The sequence below is a fragment of the Dipteris shenzhenensis genome, chromosome 27 (genome assembly GCF_047967505.1).
Source record: "Dipteris shenzhenensis isolate YYH24624 ecotype China chromosome 27, Dip_SZ_1.0, whole genome shotgun sequence".
In the NCBI taxonomy this organism is placed as follows: Eukaryota; Viridiplantae; Streptophyta; class Polypodiopsida; order Gleicheniales; family Dipteridaceae; genus Dipteris; species Dipteris shenzhenensis.
This window is the reverse complement of record NC_141622.1, coordinates 2,768,914-2,780,812: the sequence shown is the minus strand read 5'-3', so window position 1 is coordinate 2,780,812 and position 11,899 is coordinate 2,768,914. Positions and strand designations below refer to the sequence as shown.

Below are 11,899 nucleotides of genomic sequence, written 5' to 3'. Positions count from 1 at the left end.
GCTCGATCCCTTCTTCCTCTTCCTCTTCCTCTGAATCTGCGTCCTCCAAAACTTCCCTATGCATAATCAGATCAACAATTCTTGCCGCCCCTTCAAGATAAAAACAAGGCTCCCTCCTTCATACCAAAACTGTTGGAAGGTACGAGCCAACTGGTTCCCTCCATCATCTTGACCAATACTTCTCAGCTTGAAATCCTTGCGCCCAATTGTTTGCAAGATTGCCAGTGCAACAGGTAGAGACTTATTCTAGAAGTCTACCTGCTAGATTACAGGAACTCGGCCGAGGGTAGAGGTCACGAAAGCAGTCGCGTCCACGAGGGGGGTAAGTGAATCTGCTCGGGGGATACCTCGAACTCGGATGTTGAGAGCCTTACTGGCCCTCTGTTCCTGCTCGGTGATGGTGGCTGAAACTACTGCTTTGGGTGCCCGTCTCGCAACATCTACCCATCTGGTAGTCTCCTCAATAGCGGTCTGGATGGTGGCGATCCGCTCCTCCACCTCTGGTGTGGTGCACGGGACCGCTGTGACTGTAGCGGTGAGGGAGACCACCTCCTGACGGAGGTGAGTGATCTCCTGGCTCATGCTCTGGATAAGTTGGTCTTGTGCTACGGTACGATTCCGTAGCCGATGCAGCTCCATAAAGATGTAATCAAGCGTCTCAGGTGGGATCCGGGTGGATGCGAATTGGGACATGGCGTATGGCTGGGGGGGCATGGGGGATATGTTGGCTGTATAGGGCAGGGGAGTAGAGAAAGGCTGCTGAGTGAGAGGTAGAGGGGACATAAGAGTGGTGGAGAAAAAAGGGAGCTGTGTGGGGAGTGAGGAACTGTGACCCTCTCCTATGGGGGGCAGGCTGAGGGCGGTGGTAACGGGGTAGTGGGTACACTGGTAGGGGAAGCAGTGATCGGAGTCGAGCTTATAGCTGCGGTAGAAAGAACTACATTGGTGCCCATGGCACCTGATGTTTTCAGGACTGGCTGGCTATCAATTGCTAGCCCACTCTTGGAAATACGCTTTGCGAGGTCTCCCACAATTGGCTTCGGAGATTGTTTGGGTTTGTGGGCCAGTTTAGGTGCACGATAGGTTCCTGCAGAGGCAGGGCGCGTTTTTCATTGCTGTAGGGTGCGCAGGCCTGTGCAGGGCCAGTGGCAAGCCAAAGCTTGCAGCTCGCTGTGGCCTACAGATCAGATTAGAGTGGAAGAGGCAACAGGCGGCCAGGGGGAAAAGCAGCAGGTATTCGAGGGTTGAGCAGCAGATGGCGCAAGAGAGGTCGAGTAGATGGTGGCGCAGGTGGCGAGGTAGGTCGGTGACGGGCTGATGGCGGGTAGGGCGATGGCAGGTTGATAGCGAGCATGGTGAGTGGTGGGTTGATGGAGCACGGCGAGGGCGGACTGGTGGAGCAGGTCGGTGGCGGGACTGATGGCGAGCAGGCTGACGGCGGGCTGATGGCGCAGGTGGCGTCGAGGTCGATGGCGGGCGAGAGGTCGCGGGCGAGGTGGCGTCGAGGGCGATGGCGGGCGAGAGAGGTATGGCACAGGTGGCGTCAAGGGCGATGGCGGGATGATGGCAAGGGGCTGTCGAGGGCGATGGCGAGGGGGCTGTCGAGGGCGAGGGGGGGCTGTCGAGGAGGGGGCGGCAGCCCGGGAGGAGGGGTGAGAGAGAGAGAGAGAGAGAGAGAGAGAGAGAGAGAGAGAGAGAGAGAGAGAGTTTATTAAAAGTCTTTGGAGACCAAAGGGTCTATGAGACTAGACAGAAACTGATATAATGAGTTGAGGGTGGAGCCACTCTACGGGAACCAATACCGACGACGAATACAAATGGAAACCAAAAGTCCTGAACATAACAGCATCGGTATCTAGAAAGAGACTCTCCAAGCTCTCGAAATGGGAGCCATAAGGGGCATCAACTCTGGGAGGGGGCATCGTTGTGCAAAGCTGATGTGATGGCATGTAACTTGTGATAGTTCGCTGGTGACTATCTACCTTTGGGGTCCGCTATGGTCTCCTGGCTATAGCCCTGCGGCGAAGAAGTGCCACCTGCCACTCTTGTGGGCTAGCCCCCCAATCCAGTGAGCATGGAGGGAAGGTCCTCGAGGTCGCCATCTCCGTGGGTCGTGCCGATCGGTGCTGTCTGGTTGGAAAAACTCAATGATCATGCTCTCCGTGGGGTCTCGCATTGTGCCGTGATCACGCCTACGTGTTGTGAGCAACCGCTCCTTGTGTCGGACAACCTCATGGTGAAAGGCCACCAGGCATCTCTAGTCTGGGTAGGATAGGAAACTTGATAGGGAGCCAAGACGATCTCTGAAAGGGCAGTAGTAGCGACCTCTGATCTCATAGTACACAGGGCATCTGAATGCTAAGTGCTCCTTTGATTCAATCTCTTGAGAAACACTCTCTAGGTATGCTCTTTGCTCGAACACTCTCAATATGGAGTCGATGTGACGAGACCCGGAACTGGCCTATTGATATCTTGAAGGAGTGAGGTAGGTAAATCTATGTATACCTTGGAAGCCCTCCGTCGAAATCTGTAGGCAGTGGTCTCTATAGAAGCAGAGCTTCACAGGACGCTCACGAGGTGCCAACCAAGTCCCGAATGTGTGTAGCTGCAAGAGATCCTATCTGATGACCTGGTTCACCTCGTTGTAGGTGAGCGGGATAGAGGGGGCCTTAACACTGTACTGGAAGGGAGGCAGCCTATCTATCTAGAGTCTCAGGCTCTCAAACCATCTACATGTACGTGCATACTAGCACCTCTGGTCACCCTGTGCTGCTTATACCATGGAGGAGGACAAGGCCAAGCAAGGAAGCCTATGTCGCCCTGTGGTGTGGGATCCATGCTGTCTAATGCGATAAAGATATGTGATGACTTGGAATGCTGCATCAAGTTGTAGTGGGGATGCTCCTAACTCAACCAAAACTATGTGATGTGGGACTGAATGCTTACTGCGAATCATTTGTGAAAGCAAAAGAACTTGAAGTCTCTCAACATGGGCCCAATCTGTCTCTCTTAGATCTGGTCCCCAACACGGGCTCCCATACATACGTGCTGGTCTCACCAAATAGTCAAAGAGAAGAGTCTTGGTCTGAGGGTCCTGAAAATGAGAATGAAAGCACTGTCGCTTGAGTCTGCCAGTGCAGCATATCCCCTGCTCAATGGAGCCTATAAGGATGGTCTCATCGTAAAGATCGGCATGGAGAACAGGACCCTCGGGTATGTGTAGGAGGCAACCATTCAAGGTAAAGTGCTCTCTGTGCATGACTGCCTGAGACGTGTTGAAGATCGTGACCTTGGTTTACCTTGGTTGACCTTCAAGTCATGTGCCTCATAGAAGGTGTGGAGTGCATCTAAGTGTCGCTAAAGGCCCTCAGTTGAGGAGGATAGTAAGACCGCGTCATCTACGTAAAGGAGAATCTAAAGCAAGGATCCAGCTAGAGAGCAACTAGCCCTTGCAAGGGTCCGAGTAAAAGTCTCAAGTCCATCAATGTAGAGACCAAACAAGGCTGGTGATAGTGGACAACCTTGTTTGACCCCAATGGTGCTCATGATCTCCCCTGTCCATCTTGCGCCTATCCAAACCCTACCCGATACTCTCTCATAAAGTGCCATGATTGCCCAAGTGATCTCCTGATCATACCCCAACTCTGGCGAACGTATGATGAGTCGGGCTCTCAGCACTGTGTCAAAAGCCGTGCGGGAAATCCACAAAGCAGCAATAGACCCTCTGTCTCCATGCCCTGGCTTCCTCGATAACCGCCTTGAGGGTAATGATATGATCCATAGTGCCCTGATCTACACGGAAGCTTGCTTGCCCCCTTGTTCTAAATCCTCGAAGCTTTGCAATTAGGATACTCGAAGCTTTGCAATCCAAACCCTACCCGATACTCTCTCATAAAGTGCCATGATTGCCCAAGTGATCTCCTGATCATACCCCAACTTTGGCGAACGTATGATGAGTCGGGCTCTCAGCACTGTGTCAAAAGCCGTGCGGGAAATCCACAAAGCAGCAATAGACCCTCTGTCTCCATGCCCTAGCTTCCTTGATAACCGCCTTGAGGGTAATGATATGATCCATAGTGCCCTGATCTACACGGAAGCCTGCTTGCCCACTTGCTCTAAATCCTCGAAGCTTTGCAATCAGGCTAACCTTTGTGTCGAGTACTAAGGCGTAGATCGTGGACATGACGTGTCCAATCATAAGGATCCATTAGTTTTCTGGGCTCATGGGATCTCTTGCCTTGTATATGGGGGTGATGGTGTTAAGGGTCCAAGACTCAAGTGGTAGAAAGCCTGTACAAACCGCTTCATTGAAGAGCACATCGGGGCTAGGGCATTTATCCTGTAAGCAATGAATTCTAGTCTTATAAATGTATATCATGACTATAATATGTAGGGCATTCTGATTCAAGTCATATGTGCTAGTTATCATGACAATTACAACATTGAATCGTTTTAGTGTTTTTTTGTCTGTTTTCTTTAATAGCTGTAAGCAAACGGTATGGTAAGTTCTCATGAAACACAGTCTTGAAGAAGGCAAATGGAATTTGAATATCATTGCTTTTTGTATTATTTAAAGGCTTGGTAAATGATAAGCTCTTTTCTGACATAATCAATGATTACATGATTTAGGTTCATGGTGGCTGGCTGCCTCCTTGGACTTCAGGTCGGATAGTTGAAATGCAGGTAAAATCGCAGTGCCAGTGCCTGTTTCTTGAATAGGATTTCTTGGAAGACAGAGAACTTTCTCATATTATGAATTGCCGATACAGGCATCTATATCAGAATATTGGACCAAATATGCTGAACCTCTTTTACATATGGCTTTAGAAAAGGTAAGTCTGTCAGCTTAGACTGCAAATCTACTTTCAGAGCGGATTTGCTTTGTGGCTTGAAAGTGATGATGCACACTGGTGTTCTAGCATGCAAAGCAATTTATGAACGCTGACTGCTATTATCATTGCTAGTTATATGAGAACTGGCATCACTAAACAGATTTTTATCACTCTCTTTCTGCTTCAGAGGACGATTGGGTCTGACCATGTTGTGCAGGCATCAGAAAAAGCAACAGCATTTCAGAAATGGTCAAATCCTCATGTTGATTTTGTGAAGACAGTAGGTATTCTGAACCTCTTTTGACAGTTAAATTGGAGCTAATGGTGCCCCAGTATTTGGTTTTCTTTGTACTTAGTAATGTTCTGATTGGCTTGCATGGCCAGCATGTGCAGCAGAAGTGGAATCCTGTCATCAAACAAAGTCTGACAAAAGTGTCTGCCACCATTTCTCCACATTTTGAGACAGTGAAATGCAAGGTGTCTGAAGGCTTTAAGGCTTCTAAGGATCTTCTATTAGCCCAGCTGGAAAATGTACAAGGAAATTTGGGACCATATTTACAGGTATTTTTTGTGTGCAAATGGCTAATGTGAAGCTTGCTTGTCCTAGTGTAATAGTAGCTCAAGGCATTGTAAATGGCCACTTTAGAAATATACCAGCCATTTAATTTTCACACCCGGTGTTGATATTCGATTCTAAATTTGTATTTATAGTCCTTCCAGCAGAACTCATACGGTGTTTTGCCTTAGAATTCGGATACCTTTTTACTGGGATCATTTTGTTTTTAAGGTGGAAAACTTGGAGCTCTACTTGCTGCATTTGTTCTGCCATGCTTTCCTTGAGCTTAATAATTTCAGTCTTGACACTTTGCAACTTGGTTTGGATTGATGGGAGCATCCTCTTGTCTTTCCATTTCTCTTTCCTGCTCATCTGACGCCATGGTAGCAAATAATTGACAACATTGTTGTAACTGTTGGCTGTGATTTTGTATGATCTGGAATGTGCCATGCCCTTGCTTGTATTGGACATACAGTTGACTCCATGTGCCCATGTGGAATTTTGATCTATTTCTTGATATTTCTGGTTTTGGGGGAAATCAAGGGTAGCTGTGTGAGGTTTCAACAGAAAATTAGCCACTTCAATTCCAAATTAATTAGCCACTTTGGAAGTCTTGTGACATGTGAGTTTGCCATGGGTACTTTCCCGCTCGCTTTCTCCCGACAATACAATGAATTCCAGAATAGAAGGAATACTCCTTTCCTAGCCTGGGAAACACTACCCATGGTGCCATACAACAGCCTTGGTTTATTAGTGCTGTAAGCTCTAAAAGCTGGGATGTAAGTGATTTAAGTGAGGTACTTGTGTTTATTTTGGACCCAATCTATTCATGTATTTTGGCTATCTATTGTGCTGTCTAAATTGTCTATTTTGTGCATTCGTGTAGGATCTGAGGCATTGTGTGATCCTAGGCAACATAAGCTTGGGCTGCATTTAGGGCTTGAGAAGAGAGTTCCTTTTGTTGATCTGGCATTGTATGTGATAAGAGACTCCAAAATGGGATAAGAGCCCAAGGGATCTGGTGATATTTGTGTGAGGTTGAAGACCTTTGCTTGAGAGGAAGGTGACTTCGATTCAGCTAGAGGGTCGTGGGAGATTCACTCCAACATTTGAACGACGAAAACCTTTGCGTGGAGGAAGGTGACTCTGAGCCAGACAAGTCTTCCAATTGTCAAGTGGGGTTCCAATTTTAGTCCATCTTTTCAGTTTCTTCAGATCTGATGGCTTCACACATGCCTTTGGCCAACTTCGGGGCGACTTGCAAAGTAGATTGCACCGATTACTGTCAGAGAATAGGGTGAACTCCTTGTTTGTAAGATCCCAAATGAGGAGAGCATGGGGGAGTGACACCTGCAGAGAAATATAGCCGAGGGAATGGATGAAAAGGCTGCAACATGGGGCAGCACATAGGCTGTCATGTGGGCAGCATACAGGTGTCCTTAGGGCTACTTTTGACCCACCCTTCAGGGCAGATCTGTCCTGGTACACACAACCTTGGTGTCGGCCACTCATTGGGCCACCCATGGGCCCTAGTTTAGGGCAGGTCTGTAGCAAATTGGAGGCTCCATTGGAAGGGCATAAGGGCCTGCCTTATGTCCTGGACCTAGGCACAGAGGACATAGCAAGTGGGGGTTTTATAGGCCCCAGAAAACCCTGGTCTGATCTGCCAGAAGGCTAGGCTGGTTGGATAGCAAAGGGAGCTGGTCGGGTGTACAGCAGGCTGCCAGGTTGGCAGACCTGCTTACTAGTTGACGAGTACAAGGCCCTATCAGTCAGTTTTAGGGGCATTCCAGCCTCTCTATAAAGTCCCCATTGTGGGGGGCATATGCATTCAGTCCAAGTATCTGCAGGCTATGTTCCAGCCCTTCCGAAGTGTACAGCAGACACTAGAGGAGGCAGTTTAAGGCAGCAGCAGCCAGGCAGTGGATCCGGCTGATGTTCCAGTCAGCAGGAGTGCAGCAGAGCACTAGAGCAGGTGGAGACAGAGGTAGCAGCAGGGTGTAGCAAAGGGAGCTGGTCGGGTGTACAGCAGGCTGCGAGGTTGGCAGACCTGCATACTAGTTGACGAGGCCCTATCAGTCAGTTTTAGGGGCATTCCAGCCTCCATATAAAGTCCCCATTGTGGGGAGCATATGCATTCAGTCCAACTCATCTTCAGGCTATGTTCCAGTCCTTCCGAAGTGTACAGCAGACACTAGAGGAAGCAGTTTAAGGCAGCAGCAGCAAGGCAGTGGATCCGGCTGATGTTCCATTCAGCAGGAGTGCATCAGAGCACTAGAGCAGGTGGGGACAGAGGTATGCAGCAGGGTTTATTAGAGGCACCAGCAACAACAGCAGGAGTAGCTAGAGGCACCGGCAACAACAGCAGGAGTAGGAGCCTTAGCTTGCCTAGAGAGCTCATCCGGGGAGCAGACCATCTCTTGGCAGAAAGGGTGCTGGCTGGTAAATACTAAAGAGTTTTGGGCTCCTCACTCAAGTCCTCGTCAGAGGTGTGCAGCAAAAGGATTAGGGCAACACGGTGTTGCCTCAGATCCAATACTAGTGGGCAGCATCCCGCTGTCCACGTAGTGTAGTTTGTGAGTGCACCTTTTGGTAATACATTTTGCATCCTCTCTTGGATGTTATTTTTCAAATCTTGGTTGTCATATCTTGCTGTCTATTCCAGATGTGAGCATGGTTTAGATTTACATGTATGTGTGCACATCCTGAGTAGGATCTAGAGTTCTCAGGTATGATTTGTGTACGATTCATTTTCTGCTGTGTTCTAACATGGTACAATTCATTTTCCGCTGCGTTCTCAGGCAAGACATGCTCATTGCCTCAGACTTGGTTTTCAGAACAGTCCTACAGAGAGGGCTCTTATGTCTGCAAACATGAAGCAGACTTCCTGATTGTAATTCTACATGTTGATGATGTGCTTTTGAATGGATCTTCTACTTAGCATATTGCCGACTTCAAGGCTGAGTTTCAGCAGTAAATGGCAAACACAGTAATGGGACAAGCCTGAAGCAAAGGTTTGTGAGCAGTTGAGGTGGAAGACTAGAAGCCTTATATTTGTTGAAGTGACGCTCAAGCGATTGTCTTGTTTTGATGAAGCAGTTATGAGCGAGGAACGAATAGGTTGCAGACGGAAAGGTGGTCTTCAATGATAATTTGTTGATGCATGTTGGAACCAACAAGCAAATGTAATTGTTGGTTATTGGGTTCTGTTGGACCGATTGCGTGTTGCAGCTACTTTGACATCGATCAGGTGATTCTGTAGAGCAAGAGTGGGCAGCGTGTGGTAAAGTGATAGATTTTAATGACAGTTGAAGGGGCGTGCCTATTCCATGGAGGGTGAATTTAAGGTTTACGTGTCTTACGCTAAGATGCATTCGACATGTACATACCTATAAGACAGGTTTAGACACGCTTCAAAAATGACTAAAAGCCCTAAAAGTGACTTTGAGCCTTTGAAGTTTGACGTCACAATCTTCCGTACACGTTCTGCTGCTCCAAAGCTGACATGACGCTCATAGCAATCCTTTAAATCTGGACCTCTATTCAAAATCTGCCATAGTAGCAGCCGTGCAGCCCGTACAGCATAGAGCTTTCTTGGCCTTCCTTATTCTCGATTTTTGGGCACCCTGGCTGCTAGCATCTGAGGTGTTGCTGTTCAAACTTTAGTGCTACCTGAGGCTGTACTTGCCATATAGGCTTCAAATCTGACATACAACAGTACGGCCCGGTTATATAGATAGTCTGTTGCTGTGTTGCTGGGTTGCACTGTTGCTGTGAATTGCTGGTTGCTGACAGCCTGCAGCTCAGGTTTCCTGAGTCCTACTTCATTGAACCATTGCCTTCCAATTTCCTCCTGCATAGTGCAAACTTTCTTGGAAGTTGGACCTTGCGTGAACTTGTTTCTTCTTGCTGCTTGGAATGAGAAGCTAGTCTGTACTTCTGTAAGTTCTGTTTCTGCGATTTTGCATGTACCAAGGTTATGTAGCATGCCCTAAATACCTGTTGAATTTTATTCGTGGGCATGCCAGATGAACAGTACAGGTCACAGCAGCACTGAGTGGAGAATTATCACATAACAGTAGGCCCCAGGCTGCAGCAGATAGCAGAGTCTAGAATCTACAGTTCAAACTGAGATTCACAGGTCACAGGTAACAGCAGCAGAGCAGAGAATTGAAGCATAGCAGAGTCCAGAATCTGCAGTTCAAACTGAGATTCACCATACCTAAACCTCCAAGTCGACTTTGGGGGATCCTTACCACTATGATTTAACCCCACAGTGTCATCAGTGTCAAGAAACAAAGAGTGGAAGTGCAAATACTGTGGTGAGGTGTTTGTGAGCTCAAAGACACATCTTATTCTCCACGTGTTTGGTCTTTGTGATAGGGAAATTGGTTCATGTCCTTCTGTTCCTATTGAGATTGCTGCTGTTGTTATAAGAGAGAATGCAAAACACTACGGTGAGTGTAGTACTGTGGTTGCCGCCTTGCAAGAGGAGGATTTGTGGGGGTCCCACACTCTCATCCTTGATGATGCTGTGGATACTGATTCTAGTGCTATTGCTGGTAGCATCTCATGCAAGGAAAAGGGTTTGTACATTGTCCACACAGTCTTAGCAGAAAGAACGATAGTGTGTGGCACATATTGGAATTGGAGGGACTGTGCTTGAATACAAGTTTGCTTTCAATGTCCTGCAAACATCACAATAGAAGAGGACGATCAAGGTACAGGCAGCTGTGGGACCTACAAATACATGGACAGGCGTGATGTATGCTGCGATTTGGACATTGTCCTAGAGGATGAATTAATAGAACTCTTGATCCTATCAAGGAGGGGTGGAGGAAACTTGACTGCAGCATTCTCTCTGATGAATGGAGGGGCATCATTAACTATTGGTATTCTTATGGCTTGTTACCTATTTTTTGAAAGCTGTTAATATAGGTAAAGGTGCTAGCATTACAAGTGAATTCATTTTTCAGCATATCTGAGTGGCTATCATTGAGATAGGGCCTGAGCTTATGGCCTTGTTGTTATAGACAAGGCAAGTAATTGCATGAGGATGGGAGAGCTTGTGGAGGTAGAGTTTCCTACCATTGTATGGACTCCTCGTGCTTCACATCGCCTAGACCTCCTCATGGAGGACATCAGCCAGCTATTTGAAAATCGTTTGACCATTGAAGACACGCTTTGCATACATGCATATTGTTTTGGAGCGCCTTCTTGCAATGCATGCAGCTCTTTGATAGGCAGTGGTGTCTCAGATGTGGTTAGAGTGGTTTGACTCTACCAGATCAGAGAACATGATAGTACAAAGAATGTGCTTAGATCACTCATTTTGGAGTGACATGGAGGCTATATTGAAAGCTCTCCTTCCTTTATTCGCTATCTTACGGGTGACAGATATGGAGTGGAGTACTCTTGGCTTGATCCATCACTCCATGTAATAGTTGCACTGGTCCATCATTTCATGGAATAGCTGCCCGTTTCGTTAAGTACATGTCATCTGACTGGTAAGTACAAATGATAATTTGTAAATATTTCTCATCCATGTCTATTATATTAATGAATAATGAATCATATGTCCATCGTTTATATCTATTATGTTAATATGTAGGTTGCAAGAAATAAGGTCTCTAGGTCCAACACCATGCTGAAGATGGTAAAGTAGAATAGTCATACTGAAGATGACTAATCAATCTGGAGGTGATAGTTTCTTAGTACTAAGATAGTGTGGGCCTTTCCTTTTCCAGACACGTCTAGAAGGAAAGAGATTTGTAAAGCTGATTAAGTGGTGGGAGACATATGGCTACTCCACTCCTTGAGATTGGACGTTAGGATTTTATCTTAGGTGAGAGTCGAGATGTGTGTCTTTGACATTTCACATCTGGTAAACATACATGATGATTGATCTTACTCCCTAAATCTTGATTTGTAATTGCCAATCGAGATTTGGAACCAAAGGAATGTGCCAACACGAGCATGTGAGAGGAATTGGACTTCCTACTCCTTGATCCATACGAAAATAAGGAACAAGTTATGCAAGCAGCTCGAGCGCTTAGTATATTGATGTGCAAACTTAAGGCTTATAAGAAAGCTGAAAAACTCGCCAGGTCTAATAAACATATATAAGAATCACAACATCAAACAAGGTGGATTCTACAAGCATCGACATAACAAGCTGACCACTTCTGCTAGAGTTGAAGTTATTGAGGAGAAGAGATATGCACAGCTACATAGAGAGCTTGAGACCATAGATAGACGAGCTACTTGTTTATGTCGCATGTGAGCTATTGCTATTTTTGTATTGAGGGACATAGGCGAGGGTATAGACAGAGGTAGAGGCAAATGCAGTGGACGCGAGGTTGTGGTTGTACCATCCGATATGGCACTAGAAGAGCCGTGGTTGTGGCTTGTATCTCTCAAGATAGACCTATGTGGGCAGACTTGGAGGAGCAGGAGGAGGAGCTTGAGGAGCCACAGTATGATAGTGAGGGTAACGCTAATACTGATGATG

The 11,899-nt window shown here is 47.0% G+C and overlaps 1 protein-coding gene across 3 annotated transcripts in view; it reads left to right on the top strand.

Annotated features, from left to right (window-relative positions):
- Nucleotides 1-11,899, top strand: part of LOC147883736 (uncharacterized) — a 76,369-nt gene that overhangs the window by 49,662 nt on the left and 14,808 nt on the right. The window contains exons 7-10 of one of the 3 annotated variants that reach the window (XM_087399159.1): nucleotides 4,630-4,683; nucleotides 4,770-4,832; nucleotides 5,050-5,112; nucleotides 5,229-5,393. In XM_087399159.1, the coding sequence (XP_087255285.1) occupies nucleotides 4,630-4,683; nucleotides 4,770-4,832; nucleotides 5,050-5,112; nucleotides 5,229-5,393 (345 nt within the window). Of the gene's footprint in view, nucleotides 1-4,629; nucleotides 4,684-4,769; nucleotides 4,833-5,049; nucleotides 5,113-5,216; nucleotides 5,394-11,899 lie in introns of all 3 variants that reach the window. The other 2 variants (XM_087399158.1, XM_087399157.1) reach the window with 2 other exon arrangements.